The 21,964-nt window shown below is 40.1% G+C and overlaps 1 protein-coding gene and 1 pseudogene across 1 annotated transcript in view; both read left to right on the top strand.

Annotated features, from left to right (window-relative positions):
• The window catches only part of CERS6 (ceramide synthase 6), a 332,575-nt gene that overhangs the window by 231,537 nt on the left and 79,074 nt on the right, over positions 1–21,964 (top strand). The window contains exons 5-6 of the mRNA XM_004601129.2: positions 17,032–17,082; positions 21,458–21,550. Of these exons, the coding sequence (XP_004601186.1) occupies positions 17,032–17,082; positions 21,458–21,550 (144 nt within the window). The remainder of the gene's footprint in view (positions 1–17,031; positions 17,083–21,457; positions 21,551–21,964) is intronic.
• On the top strand, positions 5,227–6,770 carry LOC105943059 (non-POU domain-containing octamer-binding protein-like; annotated as a pseudogene).

The following is a 21,964-nucleotide window of genomic DNA, read 5'->3' on the forward strand; positions in this document are numbered from 1 at the left end:
TGCTACAAAAGAACTGGCTGAACCCCTAATTTCAAAAATTTGTATGTAGTTTTATATACTAGTATTACGTTTATGTTTTTAGTAAGTGAAGTTATATACCTCCAGTAGCACCATTGTGCCATTTAACCATTCGGCACTGTCCTTACGATACTTATAGTTTGCTTCTTCCCTCTACCCTGATTAAGGGTGTGTTTTCATATTCCACTGTTCATCATCTTTCTTTCTTTATGAAAATCTCACTCATTACCCAGCATATGTCTGTATTCCTCAGAATCATTTCATTTCACTTGACACCCTATAATTCCCTCCAAGTTGTAGCAAAAGGTAGGATTTCACTGTTGTTATAGTTGAGTAGTATTCATTGTGTATATGTATCACACTTTTTTTTTTAATCCATTCACCTCTTGCAGGACATTTGGCTTTGTTTTCAGGACTTGGCTTTTTTAAGTAGCCCTACAATAAACAGGTATGCATATATCATTTCAAATTAATGTGGTTGTGGGGCCAGAGCAATAGTACAGCAGATAGGACAGTTAACTTACATGTGGCCAGCCTGGGTTTAATCCCTGGCATCCCATAATGTCCGCTGAGTCAGCCAGATGTGCTCCCTGAGCACAAACTCGATAATAAGTCCTGAGTACCACTGGATGTGGCCCAAAACCCCCTCCCATGCGTTTTCTTTTTTCTTGTGGTAAATGCTGAGTAGTGTAATCACTGAGTCTATGGCAGTTACACTTTGAATTTTTTTAGAATTCCCCTTGCTATTTTCCCTAGATACAGAACCACCAACAGTAAATAAGAGTTGTTTTTTTAAAAAAAAAACTGCATTCCCTGTTGGCTAGTTCAGCCCTTCTGGAAAACAATATGGACGATTCTCAAAAAACTAGAGGTTGAGCTCCCATTTGACCCAGCAATACCACTGCTGGGAATATATCCCAGAAAAGCCAAAAAGTATAGTCAAAATGACATCTGCACTTATATGTTCATCGCAGCACTGTTTACAATAGCCAGAATCTGGAAAAAACCCGAGTGCCCTAGAACAGATGACTGGTTGAAGAAACTCTGGTACATCTATACAATGGAATACTATGCAGCTGTTAGAAAAAATGAGGTCATGACATTTGCATATAAGTGGATCAGCATGGAAAGTATCATGCTAAGTGAAATGAGTCAGAAAGAGAGAGACAGACATAGGAAGATTGCACTCATCTGTGGACTATAGAATAATAGATTATAAGACTAACACCCAAGAATAGTATAAATAAGTACTAGGAGGTTGTCTCCATGGCTTGGAGGCTGGTCTCTCATTCTGGGCAACTCAGAGAAGGGAACACCAAGTAAAATGTGATTGGAGGTCATGTGGGGGAAAGATGATGCGGGCCCAATATAGACTACAGACTGAACACAATGGCCACTCAACACCTTTATTGCAAACCACAACACCTAATCAGAAAGAGAGAACAAAAGGGAATACCCTGCCATAGTGGCAGTGTGGGGTGGGGGGAGACAGGACTGGGGAGGGGGGGGAGGGATGTTGGGTTTACTGGTGGTGGAGAATGGGCACTGGTGAAGGGATGGGTTATCAAACTTTGTAAGGGAGAAACATGAGCACAAAAATGTATAAATCTGTAACTGTACCCTCACGTTGACTCACTAATTAAAAATAAACTATTAAATTTAAAAAAAAAAAAAAAAAAAAGAAAAAAAGAGGGGCTGGAGAGATAGCACAGCGGGTAGGGCGTTTGCCTTGCACGCGGCCGACCCGGGTTCAAATCCCAGCATCCCATATGGTCCCCTGAGCATGGCCAGGGGTAATTCCTGAGTGCAGAGCCAGGAGTAACCCCTGTGCAGAGCCAGGTGTGACCCAAAGAGCAAAAAAAAAAAAAAAAAAGAAAAAAAAAAAAAAAAAAGAAAAAAACTGCATTCCCACCAGAATTAGTTGCTTCTTGACATTTTGGTGAGCCATGATCACTGGTATGAGACGATACCTCATTATTGTTTTGATTTGCATTTCCTTGATAATCAGTGGTGACACTTTTTCATATGCTTGTTGGTCATTTGTCTTCTCTGAAGAAGTGTCTGTTCATCTCCATTTTGTGGCAGCATTATTTGTCTTTTCTGTTGTTTTCTTTCTTTTTTGGCAGGGGAGGGGGTATTGTCTGGTTTGGGGGCCACACCTGGCAATGGTCAGGTGTTGCTGCAGGCTCTGTACTCCTAGCAGTGCTCAGGGAACTTTATGGGATGTTGGTTAGCCACATGCAAGGCAAGTGCCCTACCCACTATACTATCTCTCCAGCCCCATGTTTTCTATGACTGGTTCACATATATATATGTGTGTATATATATATATATATATATGTGTGTGTGTGTATATATACGTACATATATATAAACCCTTTGTCAGATATATGGCATGCAAATCTTTTCTCTAACTCACTCTAGAGTATCTTTTTAACTTAGTTGTTATTTATTTTTTGTTTGGGTGCTATTACATTTGTTAACTTTTGCTTTTGTTTTCTTTGCCAATGGAATTGAAAAATTGAAAATGCCTCTGGCATGAGTATCATGAAGAATTCTGACAATGTTTTTCTCAATGTATTTTATGAATTCAGTTCTCGTTTACAAAACCTTTAAGCCATTTTGAATTAATTTTTGTATGTGAGCTAGGGATCCAATTTGCTTTCTTTGCTTGTGGCTATCTAGTTTTTTCAATAATTTTTGTTGACAAGATTTTCCTTGATCCACTTAATACTCTTAGTTTCTTTGTCATAAATCATATATGTATCTAAGTGTTTACTTCTGGGGTCTTCTTTCTTTTCCACTAGTCAGAGTCTGGTTTTATTCTAGTACCACACTGCTTTTGTTTACTACATCTTAATTAATGTTTTTGGATACAAATATAAATGGGATTTAAAATTTTCTTTCCCTTCTAATTTGTTTTTACAAATAAAAATGCAACAGATTTTTATGTGTTAACTTGTAGTTTTCCACTTTATTATTGATTTTTTGTTTCTGAAAAAAATTTTGGTGGGGTGTTTAGGATTTGATATGAATATTATTGTTTTCTACAAGTAGTGAATATTTTACTTTAAAAAAATTTGAATTCCTTTAGTTTTTTTTTTTCTTGCCTAATTACTGTGTTGAAGACTTCCAATTGAAATCCTTCTTATCTTGCACCTGATTTTTGAGGGAAAGCTTTCATGTTTTTGCCATTCAGTATCATACTGGCTCTGAGTTTTTGAAATATGGTTTTTACTATATTGAGGTGGTAGCTTTTCACTTCCATTTTGGTGAGAGTTTTTAGTCATAAATAAGTATTAAATGTTGTCTTTCTTTGCTGGACTGTACAGATAAGAGAGGGAGAAGGAGCGGAGTGCATGTTTTTTATTCATGATACCACTGGCACCACATGGATTTCCCAGGCACCACCACTAACCCTGAAGCCCCTGAGCACACTTGGTGTGGCCCTAGTGGTACCTAAGCACAGCCAAGGTTGTCCTGGTAGTCCCTGGCACAATAGGGCCCTCGAGCTCAGTTGGCCAAGTATCCTACTATAACTGTATTGCCGCCCATGTATACCTCCAGTCTATTAATAGTTGCATTAAGAACTTTGCTACCCCTTCATTTGGTTCATTTATGTTCAGAATAATTAAGTTCGTTTGGTGTGTGACTGAGCTGTAAATGAGATCTCAGCCTCCCTAAACAAAAACAACAAAAAAACCCCTAACTGTTCTCACTTGGCAAACAAGAAACAGGCTAGGCATTGAGGGAGCAACATCCCCCCCCCCATGGGCTAGTTTTACTATCACAAGAGAACCTATATATAGGACTTAGATTAGCCTAATGCTAATTTTTCCAATTCATTATAGTCATATACATTCTATCCTTGTGATTATTTTTTAAAAACACATGCTCAATATAAGTCAAAGGTATAATAAGGCTTAAATATAATTCAGGGAAGATGTTTTCAGGGTAAGTCTAGAGAAAGTAATTTCAGAAGTTAGGGGATCTAGATTTCTTTTATTTTCCAACACGATCCAAGGAACTAGACATTTTGTACTTAAACTCTGCAGAGGCCAGCAGATCTTTTATACTTCTTCATTGGCTGTTGGTTTAGATGAGTTTTGTGAAATTGCAGTTTGGATCAAAATAGTGAAAAATGACATTTGCCTCTAAAATACTTACTTCAGGAAAAGACCCACACACCTTTTACATTTTTGATGAAGCAACAAAATATCTTCAATACATATGATTTATGTTTTTTTATTTAATGAAAATCATTACTTTGTTTTGTTTTGTTTTATTTGGGGGAAGCTCACCCGACTGTTCTCAGCGCTTACCCCTGGCTCAGTGCTCAGGGATCATTCCGGGTGACGCTTGGGGGACCATTTATGGTGTTAGGGTTTAAACTGGAGTCAGCCACTTGCAAGGGTAACTCTGTTCTCTCTCTGACCCCTAGATCATTACTAATTTAAATAAACATTTATCTGCAGATAACTTACTAAATCTTGGAGGGAGGGGACAGGATGTATATGTGTGTATTTCTATGTATATTTAAAAAAATTAACACTTGAGTTGGTTAACTGAAAATCCTCCATTATTGTATTTTGCTTCAAACTCTTTTATTACCTTACTGTGTTCTGATAAGCATCAGTGATCTGATCTGAGGTAACCTTGATTTAAAAAGAAAAAAATCTTGGTGAGGGTGGAACACACCTGGCAATATGCAAGGGCTATTCCTGGCACTGTGCTCAGTAGTGGCTCCTGGGGTGTTTAAAAGATCATATTTGGCTGAGGGGATATGAACAGGGTTAACTGCATGCAAGGTCAGAACATTACCTCCTGTACTATCACTCTGACCATTAAAAAAAATAAAGGAAGGAAGGAAAGGAAAAGAAAAACCACCCCACCACATGTGTACATTGAAAATAAGGAGACCAAGAGGTACCTCTCATGTACCCTTTCCTGATGCATGCATAGTCTCTCCCATGATTAAATCTCTCACAATAGTAGAACATTTGTTACAATGCATGAAATGACATTGACACCTCATATTCCATTATTTACCATTAAGAATCACAGTATTGGTTACTCCGAGGAGAGACCAGTCAGTGGAGGGGTGCAAGCATATAGAGCAATAAAACCTTTAACTTGGAGAAGCAAAACCATGCTCCAAGGAAGCATCATCAACATCATCACCAGCAGCAGCAGCAACAGCCACCACCAATACCTGCAAATGGGCAACAAGCCAGGAGCCAAAATGAAGACTTGACTATTGACCTTAAGAATTTCAGAAAACCAGGAGAGAAGACCTTTACCCAGCAGAGCCAGCTGTTTGTGGGCAATCTTCCTCCTGATATCACCGAGGAGGAAATGAGGAAACTGCTTGAGAAATATGGAGAAGCTGGTAAAGTCTTCATTCATAAGGATAAGGGCTTTGGCTTTATTCCCTTGGAAACATGAACTCTAGCCGAGATTGCCAAAGTGGAGCTGGACAACATGCCACTTCGTGGCAAGCAGCTTCGTGTGCGCTTTGCTTGTCATAGTGTATCCCTCACAGTTTCTCAATATGTGTCCAGTGAACTACTGGAGGAGGCCTTTTCTGTGTTTGGCCAGGTAGAGAGGGCTGTGGTCATTGTGGATGATCGAGGAACGTCCTCTGGAAAAGGCATTGTTGAATTCTCAGGGAAACCAGCTGCTCTGAAAGCTCTGGACAGATGTAGTGAAGGTTCTTTCCTACTAACCACATTTCCAAGGCCTGTGACTGTGGAGCCCGTGGACCAGTTAGATGATGAAGAGGGATTACCAGAAAAACTGAAGAACCAGCAAGTTCACAAGGAAAGAGAACAACCACCCAGATTTGCCCAGCCTGGCTCATTTGAGTATGAGTACGCCATGCGCTGGAAGGCACTCACTGAGATGGAGAAACAGCAGCAAGACCAAGTGGACTGTACTATCAAGGAAGCTCGTGAGAAGCTGGAAATGGAGAAGGAGGCTGCTCGTCATGAGCACCAGGTCATGCTCATGAGGCAGGATTTGATGAGGCAGCAAGAAGAACTTCAAAGAGTGGAAGAGCTCCATAATCAAGAAGTGCAAAAACGAAAGCAACTGGAGCTCAGGCAGGAGGAGGAGCATAGGTGCCGCGAGGAAGAGATTTGGAGACAACAGGAAGAAATGATTCAGCAACAGCAGGAAGGATTCAAGGATTCATCACCTTCTCTGATGCGGTATATCTCCCATGTGCCCATATTAGAGAACAGGAGCTGCGGATGGGTCAGATGGCTATGGGAGGTGCTTTGGGCATAAACAACAGAGGTGCCATGCCTCCTGCTCCTGTACCGGCTGGTACCCCAGCTCCTCCAGGGCCTGCCACTATGATGCCAGATGGAACCTTGGGATTGACCCCACCAATGACTGAGCGCTTTGGCCAGGCTGCTACAATGGAAGGAATTGGGGCAATTGGTGGAACCCCTTCTGCTTTCAACCGTGCAGCTCCTGGCGTTGAATTTGCTCCAAACAAACGTCGCCAATACTAATAAAATTGCATTGTCTAGTTTCCTAAAACCCTTAAAGAAAAGGACCCTTTTTGGACTAGCCAGAATTCTACCCTGGAAAAGTGTTAGGGATTCCTCCCAATAGTTAGGTCTTCCCTGACTGTAGTACTCTATCTAGGGCGTATGCTGGAGGCAGAGGGCAAGGGAGGGGAGATCATTACAAATCAATGCTGTGTGGTATATTGTTTCTGTGTGGTGCATTCCTGAAGTCTCATGTGATTGTTGAGCCTAAGGGAATCATGACAAAATGGATCCAGTTAGAGCCCCATTACTCATGATCATTCCATTTGTCCATCTTGTTCTGTTTGCCTATTCAACCCCAAAGACACTGCCACCCCAAAGACACTGCCACGTATACCACTAAAACCAGACATCCCCCATGACCTTAGCGTTATTGCTCCATTCACTCCCAGGTGGGAGTTCCAGCAAGCAAATGTCCATAGAGGTCACAGACAACATATGTACTGGTTCTGTTATATCCCATATATTACCCTTTCATGTCTTAAGGAAGACATTTTCTCTTAGAGATTTTCATTTTAGTATATCTTTAAAAAAAATCTTGTGTTAACTTGCCTTCATTTTTTTCTTGGGTAAGGAAAAACCCATGGATCACCAATTTTGTCTATGATGTTGCTGGTCACAGCTTTTCTTGATAGGCCCAGTACGATCTCGGAAATAGGGTTGCTGTAGGCTAAAGGTCAGACAGTAGCTCTTCAGCTTGCCTGTCTTAGGTAGTTATGCTGTTCATTTTTTATTAGTGTGCCATGTTTGATTTGTCCCTGATAATCTTTGGAGTTTTTCTGAGATATGGAGCAGTAAAGCAACATCACCTTATTAAAATACATTTTAAGCCTTTAAAAAAAAAAGATTCACAGTATTGGGGCTGGAGCCATAGCACAGCGGGTAGGGCATTTGCTTTGCATGTAGCCAACCCAGATTCAATTCCCAGCATCCCATATGGTCCTCCAAGCACCGCCAGGAGTAATTCCTGAGTGCATGAGCCAGGAGTAAGTCCTGTGCATCGCTATGTGTGACCCAAGAAGGAAAAAAAAAAAAAGATTCACAGTATTTATATACTGTGGACTTTAATTTTGATAATTCACCATCATGATAAGATGAAACATAGAAGGTAGAGCTTTGTTTTTTAAGATTTATTTTTAAAGCACATCAAATGGAACATTAAATAAATAAAATCAAACCTATCTCATACCAGATGAAGTAAAGTGATCGAACATGATCTGTGTGTGTGTGTGTGTGTGTGTGTGTGTGTGAGCTCTGTTCATGATAAAACCTTGTCAAAATGAGCTGATGAAAAGAAAACCTGACACAAGAGCATATCTACTAACATATCTATAATTAAAACATATTTCTATATTTTGCCTTTATGGAGAAAAAAAATCATGGACTAACTGAACTGACTCTCAACTCTGTTTCGTGTGATCAAAATGCAAATAGAGACTGTGGCATCACTCTGGGCTCCACTTCTGAGCTGGGGTTGGAGTTTTCTCCTGCTGAGTAAAGCCACCAAATTCAGTCCCCTCCAGAGCCCTGTTATTGATGGATGGGCTTGTCAGGTTGTTAGTCTAAGTTATGTGTCTGGGAACAGATGGATGTGATATGAAAAATCCCATTCTACTTTGTGATTTAGATGGAGAGTTTTAGAAGTCATTTCTTACCTGCTATGTATGGTCTTTGTGAGGTTTTTTTTTTTTTAGATGCTTTGTAAGTCTTAAATCGAAATTGGTTGATAAGTAATTTAATCACTATTAAGCACTATTTATGAAGTATTGTATTGCAATGCCGTATTAGTCATCTTGGACTTCCATATATAACAAAGTACCATAAATTGGATGGCTTAAATGACAGAAATGTATTGCTCATGCTTCTGAGGCTGACTATTCTAGCTCGAGGTCAGGTAAGGTTTGCTTTCTGGTTAGCATTCGCCTGCTGGCTTGCCTCTGCTTTTGTGCCCCATGTTTCTGCAGCAGTTCTCACATTGCCTTTCTTTTCTGAACATGTGAGAAAATGAGAATGTCTCTCTTCTTATAGGATTCCTGAAACTCTCTTTCAAACCTCATTTAGCCTTATTTGGCTCTGAAAGACACTATCCTCAAATATAGTCATGTGTAATATAGGGCTTCTACCTATAGGTTTGGGGAAAGGGGATGAGGTTGGCCAAAATTCACTCTGTAGCAGATACAAAAAAAGAAGTCGATGTAATTTCTTTGACCAAGTGAAAAGGCAGGCAGTTAGCCTGAGGAATCTTGTCAGTAATGAATAATTATGGAGCTCTTTAACAGTGAGAGGCATGGTTACCCCATCTGGATATGTGGGTTTATTGTACATTAAATAGGATTCAGAGGTCCCCTAAAATTAAGCTTTTTTATGTAACAGTTCATTTGGGAAACCAATTCCAAATGTCCATGCCATTTTTTTTTTAATTAGACATTCTTTGTTGCTACAGAGTGCCTTAGGGAAGATAAAATAGGGAGGGAGGGAGAAGGAGAGAGAGAGAGAGAGAGAGAGAGAGAGAGAGAGAGAGAGAGAGAGAGAGAGAGAGAGAGAGAGATTTTCTAACTGGCTTGCCTTTGAATCCCAGCTTTTCGACTTACTATCCAGATAGTGTTCAATTAGTATGGTACCACTTTGACATTTTAATGGTACTTAATCTTGATGTATGTATTTGTTAGGATGTAGGTTATGTAGCTATTTTGCAGCTATTTATGTGTATGTATATGCATTTAATTGCTAACACAGTAACTTAGATATGAAAGAATTGAGAGAAATTTATTTATCTCATACCTACAATCCAGAGATAAGCAGGCCAGAGCTAAGTAAAATTCCTCTGACACCAAGCTCAGTAGAAATACAGATCTCGGGGTCAGGGTCAGCTGTGACTCATTGTCTCCTCTGAGAATGGGAGAAAGTGTATGAAGAAGTCATTTACATTCACTCTTAGGAGAGCCATAAATGGCATTGGTGAATTCCGCTCACATTCCTTCCTCCAGAGCTTAGATGTATGGTCATTTCAAACAGAGAGATGAGTTGAGAAGCATGTCCTCTAGCTAAGTATTGTTTGCTATCATTTTTTTGCCTCACTGATTCTTGCAAAGATTAGGATATGATTTATTTATTCATCTAACAGTGAATTATAAAATTATAACAATATGCCCAAGAGCTGAACATGGTAAATATAAAAAAAAGTGATGTAACACCTCTCATTTTCTCCAGAAACTTAACCACCCAAAGTCCACAGTCCATCAGCCTCAGCATTCCCTGGAGCATATTAAAATGTAGGCACTCAGGGCCACGGAAACAGCGTAATGGGATGGGACATTTGCTTTACACGCTGGGGGCCCAGTTTTGGTCCAGTATGCCACATTCTTTCCTACCACAGCATTGTCTGGACAAACCCCAGAGTGGAGCCCAGAATAACACCTGTGGGGGGTTGATCAGGTGTCTCCCAAAGCAATGCCTACCCACCCCCCTCCCACCACCACCACTGTAGTTCACCTCCAAGTGGAATCAAAAACACTGCATCAGAAGGTACATCTTAAAATTCTGAGAGGTATTGTGCCAAAATAGCATCTTTTCTAGCATCTTCTGATTGTGTTTGACTGAGCACTTACAACATTGTTATGAGAATTAAAATATACCTTAAATTCTCTTAAGCATAATGCAATAGCCAGGAGTAACCCCTGTGCATCACCAGGTGTGACCCAAAAAGCAAATAATAATAATAATAACAATAATAATAATAATGGGGAAATATAAAATGATGGGACAGGAGTATAAAATGAGGCCCCTTATAGCCATGCCACCAGACTCCATGCCAGTCTGTTTTCACTTGGGGTGTCACCAAGGGATCCAGCCCTGGCAGCCGACCTCCACTACCCAACTGCCGCCATGGTCCAGGCCACTTTCCAGATGCTCTGGTTGAACCTCATGCATGAATGAAGTCCCACAGAACCCAGATAATGTGGAGCTTTGTGACCTTGGACTCTGGGCTCAAGGGAACCCAGAAGCAGAGATCCTCTGCCTGCTATCCCCCAGGGATCATACCCATAAGCCACATTCTGCCAAACTCTGCAGGCATCAGATAATCTCCTTATTGGCCACCCTCCAGATCTCAACAGCTGCTCCTCCCAGACGGGAGTGTAAAATGAGGTCCCCATAGCCAAGCCACGGGACTCTGTGCCAGGCTGTTTTCACTCAGGGTGCCCCAGAGGTGGGCGGGTGAGAACCCCCCGCCCCCAAGGACCAAGCCCTGGTAGCCGACCTCCACTACCCAACTGCTGCCACGCTCCATGCCACTTTCCGGACTGTGCAGACACATTATAAGACACTTCCTACCCATTTTCCATAATTACCACACCATATTTGATGGTATTCAGACAGTAGGCAACAAATCATAGAGTTATCTAGATAGATAGATAGATAGATAGATAGATAGATAGATAGATAGATAGATAGACAGACAGACATATCACTGTTATCGTATCACTGTCATCCCATTGTTCATCGATTTGCTCGAGCGGGTGCCAGTAACATTTCCATTCGTCCTAGCCCTGAGATTTTTAGCAGCCTCTCTTTACTCGTCCTTCCCAATGGTGCCACATTGGAGGTTCTTTCAGGGTCAGGGGAATGAGACCTATCATTGTTACTGTTTTTGGCATATCAAATACACTGCAGGGAGCTTGCCAGGCCCTACCCTGTGGGCAGGATACTCTCGGTAGCTTGCTGGGTTCTCTGAGAGGGAGAACTAGAAAATAAAAGGTCACGCGGTTGCAAAGCTCTCAAAAGGATGAGATAACCATAAGTATTTCTAAAGATGTGGAGACAAAGGTAACTTGAGCACTATTGGTGGGAATTTAAAGTGGTGCAAGCACTCTGGAAAACAATATGGAGGTTCTCAAATAAAAAAAATGGAAGAACAGAGCTCTCATATATTTCACTCATCATTATATGAAGAAAAGAAGAGCTAATCAAAAGGGTATCTTGCTCCCCATACTCACTGTAGCATTATTTCAAAGCCAAGAGATGAGAACAACTGAAATGTCTAATTGGTGAATGCATGGTTGAAGGAAACAACATGGTGTATGTACACAGTGAACAGTATTCAGCATAAAAAGGAAACCTTGTATTTGTGACAATATGGATAGAGACTAATGGCACTATATGAAGTGAAAAAGTCAGATCGTGTCCCATGAACCATAAGAGTGCTGACATATGTCTTGCAGCTTCTGGAAAACACCCCCATCTTATTAAATATCGATATATAGTTGACATTTTACATTAGTTCAGTTTGGGGTGTACAATCTAATGATTCAGTATTTGTATATATTGCCAAATTATTACTAAAAGAAATATAGTTAAAAACTGTCACCATACCTAATTACAAATTATGAGAAATTTTTAAGATCTATATTATCAATAATCAGATATGCACTATACTATTCTCAGTATACTCGTCATGCTATACAACACTTCTTCATGGTTTTTATTTTGTTATTAGAAGTTTGTACATTTTGAGCCCCGTTCCCCGGGGGTAACTTTTTACCCTTTCCCTGGAAAACTCTTTGGAAAACACAAGTCTATTCTCAGTATCTAGAAGTTCGATGGGGTTTTGTTTTGTTGTTTTGTTGATTCCACCTATAAGTGGTATATACATATATATATATATATGTATCACGAAATATGTGTGTGTGTGTGTATATATATATATATATATATATATATATATATATATAGGAGAGCCTGGCAAGCTACCGAGAGTATCCCACTTGCATGGGCATGGCCTGGCAAGCTACCCGTTGTCCCATCCCACGGAACCGGATAACGGGGTTCACGAGAAGAGAGTGCGAGAGTGATAGGGAGAGGGCAGATAAACACACACACATACAGAGAGAGGTGAGCAAAAGCTACTTTATTGTAACTCCACAGGGCTTATGTATGCTTAAGTTTCAATCTACTTGCATCATGGCCTTAAGGCAAAACTAGAAGTAACTAATGACATCCGGGCAACTAGGGGCAACTAGGGGAGATAACAACAGATACCCAGAAGGCTGATCTATCTGTTCCTTTTGGCTGGCTAACCATCCTGCTCTTGTAAAAATGTCCCAGTCCTCCAGTTCTTGTAAAATGGCTTTCTCAACCTGTTTATGCGAATGTTTGACGGCAAGCTATATGCTAAAGGCCCGCTCACCACAACCCATGGAGTGTCATATTTGATATGCCAAAAACAGTAATAGGTCTCATCCCCCTGACTCTGAAAGAGCCTCCAATTGTTGGGAAAGATGAGTAAAGAGAGACTGCTAAAATCTCAGGGCTGGGAGGAATAGAGGTGTTACTGGTGTCCGCTCAAGTAAATCAACGAACAACGGGATGACAGTGATACAGTGACAGCGAATATAGCAATGCAATGTGAAAAAGATAAGTATGTATGAGAAATGAGCTTGAATTGCCATGCACTGTCTGGGTGATGGATTTTTTTATTTGTTTTGGCACCACACCTGGCTGTGCCCAGGGATTACTCAGACTGCATTTGGATTACTGCTAGCGGTGCTTGGGGAATGATATACAGTGCTAGGAATAGAAACTGGTAGACTGTGCAGGGCAAGTGCCCTACATGCTGTACCATCTCTCTTGCCTGGTGCAGCACATTTTTTACTAAGCTCAGTCTTAATGAGAGGTTTTGGGTTTTTTTTAAACTGACATTCTTCTTTTTTTTTTTTGACATCTAAACATTTTGACTTTTTATATTACTAATTTTATGTTACTTCCCTTTAATCTGTGTGATGAATATATAGATTTTGCAACAAATGTGGATATGATTCTGAAAGACAACTTAGAAAATGGAAAAGAGAAAAATTAGATGATTAAAAATACTAGCTTCAGGGGCTGGATTGATAGCACAGTGGGGAGGGCGTTTGCCTTGCACATGGCTGACCCAGGTTCGTTTCCCAGCATCCCATAGGGTCCCCTGAGCACCACCAAGGGTAATTTCTGAGTGCAGAGCCAGGAATGACCCTTGTGCATCTCCGGGTGTGATCCCCTCCCCCCAAAAAATACTAGCTTCATATTATCAGATCACATTAAAGAAATAATTGCTAATTGATCTAAATATAAACAGACTCCTATAAAGTTCCCAGGTGGGAATCACTTTCTCATCAACTTTCTCATCAGTAAACTGGGGGAAATGATATTTGTTCTGTCTCATGAATTTCCAGGATGGCAATGATGTAAAATGAGATCTAGAAGAGTGTGGTGTGCACATTCAAGGTGATATTCCTATGTAGTGTTGTCAGAGTGGGAGATGTAGGTAAATATATCCTGTTTGTGAAAGAACTCATTAAAATGTTGAGCGGTTGAGCTTCAGGTAAACGTGGGCCCTGGTAGCTTCATCAAATTCGCCCTCTTCTGGCCTTTGCTTCTCTTTTAGTGGACAGGTACCCTGGGGAAGAGAGACTCATTCCCCATATCTGTAGGTCCTTCAGGTACTGGTACATAATAGAAGCAGGTCTAGATGATGTCCTTCTGAAGCACAGGGAAGAACCTTGCTAGTAGAAGAAATCCACAGAACTCAAAGTAAGGAAGGGAAGCTCTTATGGCTGGTTTTCTAGGTTACTAGGAGCCTTTTCTTCATTTTCCTGCCTGTGGCTGGAAGGGAACACACAGTGAGAAAAGTTTTAGAGGCAGCACACCAGCACACACTTGCCCTTTGGTATTGGATCTGATAGATTTAGAAAAATACTTGGAGCTTTGTTATAGGCATTTATTTCTGCATTTCTCTCATGTGTAACTGTCAACTTGAGTGTAGATGCTGCAAGGATAAACATGTGCAATGACATACCTTTCCCTAAAAGACTTTTCAGTAACTGTGAAGATAATAAGCAGCTTTTTCAAAGAAAGGTAATAACTTACATGCACAGTACTTTAAAATAGATTTTGATAATGTGCCCACATTCAAAATTTATGCATATGTGTATGTTAAAAAATAAACCTCTTTTGGGGCTGGAGTGATAGCACAGCAGGTAGGGCGCTTGCCTTGCACGCGGCCGACCCGGGTTTGATTCCCAACATCCCATATGGTCCCCTGAGTACCGCCAGGGTTAATTCCTAAGTGCAGAGCCAGGAGTGACCCCTGTGCATCGCCAGGTGTGACCCAAAAAGCAAAAAAAAAAAAAAAACTCTTTTTATCTGTGTTATTTTATATTTCAAGAAAAATGACCAAACCTACCTTATAAATGTTAAAGTGATGAGAATTCACACATTTTTAGTACTTTCCCCAGTGGATCTTGTTTATATAAAACAATAACATTCAACTTTTTTAGGCTCAAAAGTGTTTTTATAAATGTCATTTCATTGGGTCCTCATAATTATTATATAAAGTTGTTCATTGATAACCAGAAAGGAGAGAGAGAGAGTACAGGGATTAAGATGCTTGCCTTGTATGCAACATCCTCTGGTTTGATCCCTGACACTGTATGATCCCTCAAGCACTTATAGGAGAGATCCCCAAGTTCAAAACTGGGAGTAGCACTTGAGCACTGCTGAGTGTGGCCTAACCTTCCAATAATAAATGAATAGATATGTAAATAAATAAGTGTGGCAGCGGGTAGGGCGTTTGCCTTGCACGCGGCCAACCCGGGTTCGATCCCCGGCATCCCATATGGTCCCCCAAGCACCGCCAGGAGTAATTCCTGAGTGCAGAGCCAGGAGTAACCCCTAAGCATCGCTGGGTGTGACCCAAAAAGCAAAAAAAAAAAACAAAACCAATAAATAAGTGTGGATGTTATAGATATAAGAAATGGAGGAGACAGACCACACAAACACAAGACATAATGTACCAGTGATTTTGCAGGATATACACTGTTGAAAAAAAAATGACAAAATCAGGAAAAATAAAGGCAAAAAAATGATGCTTAAATGAAAGGAGATTTTAAAGATTCCTGAACATTTTCCTCCATTTTTTGGAAGGGGGCATACCCATTGGTGCTCAGGACTTAGATCTGAGTCTGTGCTTGGCAGTGCTTGGGGATTATATATGGTGCTAGAGTTTGAATCACGGTTGGCCACATGCAAGGCAAGTTCCTTGCCCTCTGTACTATATTTCTGCCCTCAATATCCCTGAATATTTTTAGATGTATGGCAGGAATGATGATCTGAGTTGGGATTTCAAGTGCATGATTATCTGAGTTGGATTTCACTTGCCTAGCTCTTTAAGCTGGGCAATTATTTTATAGACTCAGACCCCAATTTACTGATTCATAAAATGGCTCAAGTACTACTAGCTACTACCATGATTAAGTTTATATGTGTGATATATACAAATCACAAGCCCTTGAAATCATATGGCTGTTGGCAGATCAAGTTTTTTAATTGCTTGAATAAATAACCATGGAGAAAACCCTCAAAAAAGGAGGCTAATGCTAATAGTTAATAGTATCATCTACAGCCTCATGATGTAGTGAAAAAAGACATTTGAAAAATTTCAGGGAGACAGTTACATTATCCTCTTAATGATGGTAGTCCATTTTTATTTGATAAGGTTTGGAATAAAATAAGAAGGTTCATTTCAGTATGTATGTATTTGACATTAGTTTTTCAATGACAGTGTCATCGTTATGAGATACGCAGGTTGTATTAGTGGCAAATCATTTGTTTCTTAACAATTAGAAACCTACACATGTATATCAGATGTATACAATCATATGCCACAAAGGAATTATAAAGTTAAAACCTTCGAAAAGTTTGTGTTGTTGTTATTGAGAGTTTTGGCAGTTTTAAGGCATACCAGTAAATTTCTGCTCATTTGCAATCTTTATGTCTCATTACATGTTCTGATTATTTAATGTAAAGCAAGTGATTGCTGTCAAATTATAAGTGATTGTTTTGTCTTCAAAAGAGCTTGAATATGAATCAGAGAGGGGTAATTCCCTCAAAAGTGTAATTAATCTGAGCTGTCCTACTGAAATAATAATTTTACCTCCCTACTATCCCTGATCAAGACATGCATGGAACAAAGATTGATAATGTTGCTAACTAAGTCTGGTAGGCAGAGTTTTAGCATCATTTATACCAACTGTCAACATTGTTTATTCATAATAGTGAAGTTGATGATTTACGTCCAGTCTTGGTAGGACCCCTGGAAGGGTTTGCTGTTAGGCTGGTTACATAGAAGGAGTGTGTCTCCATGGCCATCAACATACAAAAACATACTAGCTGGGACTCTGTAGCTGAAGTATCCTGAAATACTACCAGTTGAATTTAGAATATCACTGAGAGAAAATATGTGATGGAATACCAATTGTTTTAATATGTACAAGAAATTTCTAATTGTTTTAAATCCTTCAGTGCTCACATAAGTAAATCATTGAACTCCTAAAATATTGAGGGTATGTGGTGTTCAAACTTGACATGAAATCTCTTATCTTGCAAAATATGTAAAATACGTTTTTGCTAATCTGTTTTTCAGACCCCCTGGTTGTGGAATACCAAGCAATGCTGGTACAACTACCCCTATCAGGTAAGAAGACATCACTGACTAGATTTTTATACACAAAGAATATCGTCTTTTGAAGTATTTTGTGATCTTTAAGCAGATCTCAGCAGGCGAGGGTGCTGCATTGCTTTCCAGCCCTCTGCTCCTGCTGTTTGATGATTGACACAGCCTAGTGAGGGGATTAGTTTTTATTCTTAGTGAAGTTCAAACTCCAAGCTCAATAACTTTAGCGGATGGAGTAAGTATACAGGCTGTGATTACTGCAGACCGAGATACAATCAGATCACCAGGTGGGTGACTCCTATAGCTAAGGCTGGTTGGGTCTGCTTCTAATTACTTGGAGAAGCCTGGTAATAACACAGTCCTGGTTCTGAGAGCAAGTGGGCAGTGCGTGAGGATGGAGCTGGAGCAGCATGCTGAATTTTGTTCTCTTTGTCACTTAGGAGCAGTCTCTAAACACGTCCGTCAAGCTCCATTTACTTGAGTACAGAAAACAAAGAAGTTTAGACCATTATATAAAGATGCCCTGGGCTGGAGTGATAGTACAGCTCTTGTAAGGCTCTTGCTTGCATGCAGCTGAACTGGGTTCAATCCCTGGCATCATATTTGGTTCCTCAAGTCCCGCCAGGAATAATCCCTGAGCTCAGAGCAGAAGAAAGCACTGAGAACCATCCTGTGCATTCCCAAAAGAAAACCAAAATGCCCTTCCCCCAGAAAAGTTATTAGTGAAAATGAGATTTAAATCATATTCCTGACAGGGTGGGCTCTCTAACAGAGCCTACTGCAACACTGAAAACAGACACTGTAGAGCTCTTTGTATCTAGTTATTGTGAGTTGAAATAGCCACTAATATCTATAATTATATTAATGAACGTACATAAAACCCTTCTATAAATGTCAACTCATTTCAGTGTGGCAGCTTATTGAATGCAGTGTTTCTCAGAGGTAAATTCTGTCGTGTAAATAACATTGAGACAAATGCCATATAGGATATAATGCCCACACTTCTCTATAACTCTAATGTAGTCTAAAATAACCCATGTCTGCAGCTACTGCTGAGAAATTGCTTATTTCTGAGAAAATCAGTTACTAGGGCACTGGTCCAAAATGTAGTTGCAGACTGTTTCATAGAGAGAATTATAGATTCAACACATTCGAGGATCTGTGGATCTGCTAGATAGTTATTATTTAAAAATAGAAGTATCATTAGAATATAAGGGAAGGTGCCATATGTAAAGGTTCATATTGAATATTGAAAAAGAAGTTTAAACCATTATATAAAGATGCCTTCGGCTGGAGTGATAGTACAGCACTTATAAGGCTCTGGCAGGCTTGCAGCTGAACTGGGTTCAATCCCTGGCACCATGTGTGGTTAAGACATTACTTATCAAAAATAAGTCTGCATATAGCCCTCAAAATCTAGGACCATTTTTTGTCTCTTTAATAAACTCCACATTATAATTTTAAAAATAAGGTTTCTTTTCATGTTTGTTTGGTTTAGATTTTTTTGTTGTTGTTTTAGGATCACATATGGCAGTGCTCAGGGCTTTCTCCTGGCTCTGTGCTGAGGGGTTACTCTTTGGTGGGGCTTAGGTGATCATATGCAATGCCAGGGATAGAACCCAGGTCAATCCCATGCAAGGCAAATGCCTTATCCACTGTATTATCTCTTCAGCTAATAAGATAATTTGGGGGGCATTTGTATGTACATAAAGATACAGGTTTCAGTTCAGGGTCAGTATCAAGCTTTAATTAGAACACTTATTTTAATTTTATTTTTATTTTTTAAGACGGAATATACTTAAAAATACGTTTTTATTGATTCACTGTGAGAAACACAGTTACAAAGCTTTCATGATTGGTTTTCAGTCATACAGTGTCCCAACACCCATCCCTCCACTGGTGTACATTTCCCACCACTGATGTCCCCAGTATCCCTCCTGCCACACCCCCTGCAGCCTGCCTCTATGGCAAGAACTTTTCTCAGATACTGAGAGGACATCATGTTTGTTTTTTCACCCACCTTCAGCACATACCTCCCATTCAGAGTGATCACTTTCAACCGTCATTGTCATAGCAGTTCCTCCTCTATCCCAACTGTCCTCTCCCACAGCCCTTGAGGCATTTGAGCACTTAAAGATGGGGAGAGAAGTTACAGGACTGGAGCAAGTGCTCAGCTCTGCATTTGATCCCCAGTACCACATGTTCCCCTGCCATAGCCGTGCTAGGATTGGCACTGTGAGTCCCTGAGCACTGCTGGGTTAGGTCTTAGTGCTCCCACAACCCCACCCGAGCACTGCTGAGCCAGAGTAGCACCACATCATTGACCTGAGAGTTGGACAATCTGGTATGCAGAGCTAGCTAAGTACTGCTGGGAGTGGCTCCTAGATCTTCCGAGCAGTACTTGGGTGACCACGCCCCAAGAAAAAGAATAAATGTAGGGGAATACTCATAAAATACATTTGTTAAGTTATTCAGATTAAATCTTAAATAAATGTATTAAATGACTAGACTTTTAGATAAAATAATAGTTAATGGTCTACTTCAGTTATAATAAAGACCTTCTGATGCTGGTACAGAGTATGTTTGTGATTTATTGTACGGTTATAGGTGCATGAATATATTTTAAGTTTAAAGTAATGTAAGTAATATTCTTCTTAGTTGGCCATGAGTAGTTTGTCATAAAGAGCATAAATCAGAAATGAGAAGCCCTTGGGGCCTTGCTAACTCAAATCAGGAATTAACTGACAGCAATTTCCTATCAACAAGGCAGTCTGGAAACTAAGAGTGCTAATTTTATAGGAGTTTTGTAGGAGTCAAAAAGTTAACAGATCAGTAAGCTTTGTTAACCACTAAGCATGCCACAGTGTGGTACTTGTTTTTATACAACGCCTTTTTATGAGCTCTGTGGTTGCCAGCTGTGCTCTCACTCATCCTCCTTGGCATTTTTCCAGGTGTGGGGAATAAACAAATCTCATTAAAACTAAAATTTAACCTTGTTTCTAGCGATCCTGAAGTCACACCTTATTTTCTAGGCTTCCTTGCAGCCCACTCCTCAATACTAGTGCCTACAAGTTTTATTGGGGCACCACTCCCAGCAGTGCTCACTGCCATGAGGTCTATGCCCAGTAGTGGTGAGAAGTGGAGTATATGGTGCTGGGGACTGAACCTAGTGCCTCTCTCCACTTAAGTCACATCCCCAGCCCATGCTTTCAAACTTAGGACAATTCAGTTGGACATATATTCTTTCCGAGATGTTGCTGAGCTGAGAAGTATATTGATGCTCATCATCATCAGTAACAACTAAGGATCGTTCGCTTAGAAATCCTGTCCCTTTATGTGTTTCGTTGCTAAAAATCAGTGTGAGAGGTGATTGTCTCCCTTGACACATGACGCTGGTAGAGTGCACAGTTCAGTGAGTACCAGTTTCTTGTGAAGGTCATTTGTTGGGCTGCTTTTGTTTGAAGGTAAATACTGAACATTTACCTTCACATTTCCATTTACTATGTGTATTATTACCTTGATCAGAGCAGTGTGGATAAGTTTATGTGATATATTTCAGAGGTCTTTTCATTCATTCTGATAAAGCAACACATTTCATTACAGTCCAATACAAAATTGAAAACCACCCACTGAAAATTATCTCTAGAAACTGTTTTTGCTTCAGTGGATTAACATACAGGATAAATATTCTTGACTTTTATTGCCTATATAAGTCTCCCAATTCCCGTTCCTCTGGACCAGGCAGAGCAGATATCACTTCCAATTTCTAATAAGTAACTAAGTAAATTAAGGCTCAAATTTTATACCAACTAAACTGTGGAACTGGGACATGATCTCAGATTTCCTGGCAGGGTGCTTAGCCTGGAATCTCTTGGCAGCTTCCTTGTCCCTCTGATCTTTCCATTAGTACTTCTGAATTTTCCTTTTTGCTCTGTGTAATTTTTTGAACATTTTCTAGTAGCAACAAGAACACTCTGATTAATGTAGAACTTGAAACTGTGCCTCAGAGACTCACCAGGTACCCCAGTTTCTATCATCCTGGTCCTGTAAATGTGGAATCTCACAATTGTTGTCCAGGATAATTTGTATGTGTAAGAACATTGTTCAAGTTGACTAATGAACCTTGCAGATACTCATGCCGAAGAGCCATAAATGCTATTGTTAAACTGAAAAGTGAATTAGCTGCCAGATGTTCACACTGATAGATGCTATTTTGGTTGGAGATAAAGCGAAAGTAATGCCAACAAGCTGTAGATTGGAGACATCCTTCAAGTCCTCTCCCCCAGAGTGGTGGTATAAGATCTTGTCACTCTTCTGCACTGAAACTGAGATGTTTGGAAAATAAATTGAGTTTCCTTTTCACTAACAGTCTGCTCTGCTTTTCTTCAATCTGCAGCCACTCACCGCTGACCTTCACTATTATTATATCCTGGAGCTGTCATTTTATTGGTCTCTAATGTTTTCCCAGTTCATTGATATCAAAAGAAAGGTAAGATCATTTGTGTGGTAAGGTGCTCACAGATACATGCCCTAAATGACCTTTGGCAGATTACTGAAGAGTCTCAAAGACACTCATCTCTCTTTCCCCAGCAGGGTCAGTACAACTATCTGCATTATTGCAAAAATCCTCCATTTTTGTTTGGCTGTTTTGTATTGTGTTCCCATTGTCTCTTCATCATTCCAACAAATCTAGTTTTATCTTCTCCATAAAAAAAAATGTACGGAATTCTGACAGCAGTAATTTTCTCTCAGCATGATTCATAAGGCCCTCTGTTCTCCTAATTAAAGAAGTACAATTTTATTTGTAGCTCCTGGGAGGGAATAAAATCTCAGTGTTCTCGCCCTACAAAATGGTCCCCCCCTCACCACCAATTAAAGGGTTATCAAGCATCAAATAGTTCAT

The sequence above is a fragment of the Sorex araneus genome, chromosome X, assembly GCF_027595985.1.
Source record: "Sorex araneus isolate mSorAra2 chromosome X, mSorAra2.pri, whole genome shotgun sequence".
NCBI lineage: Eukaryota > Metazoa > Chordata > Mammalia > Eulipotyphla > Soricidae > Sorex > Sorex araneus.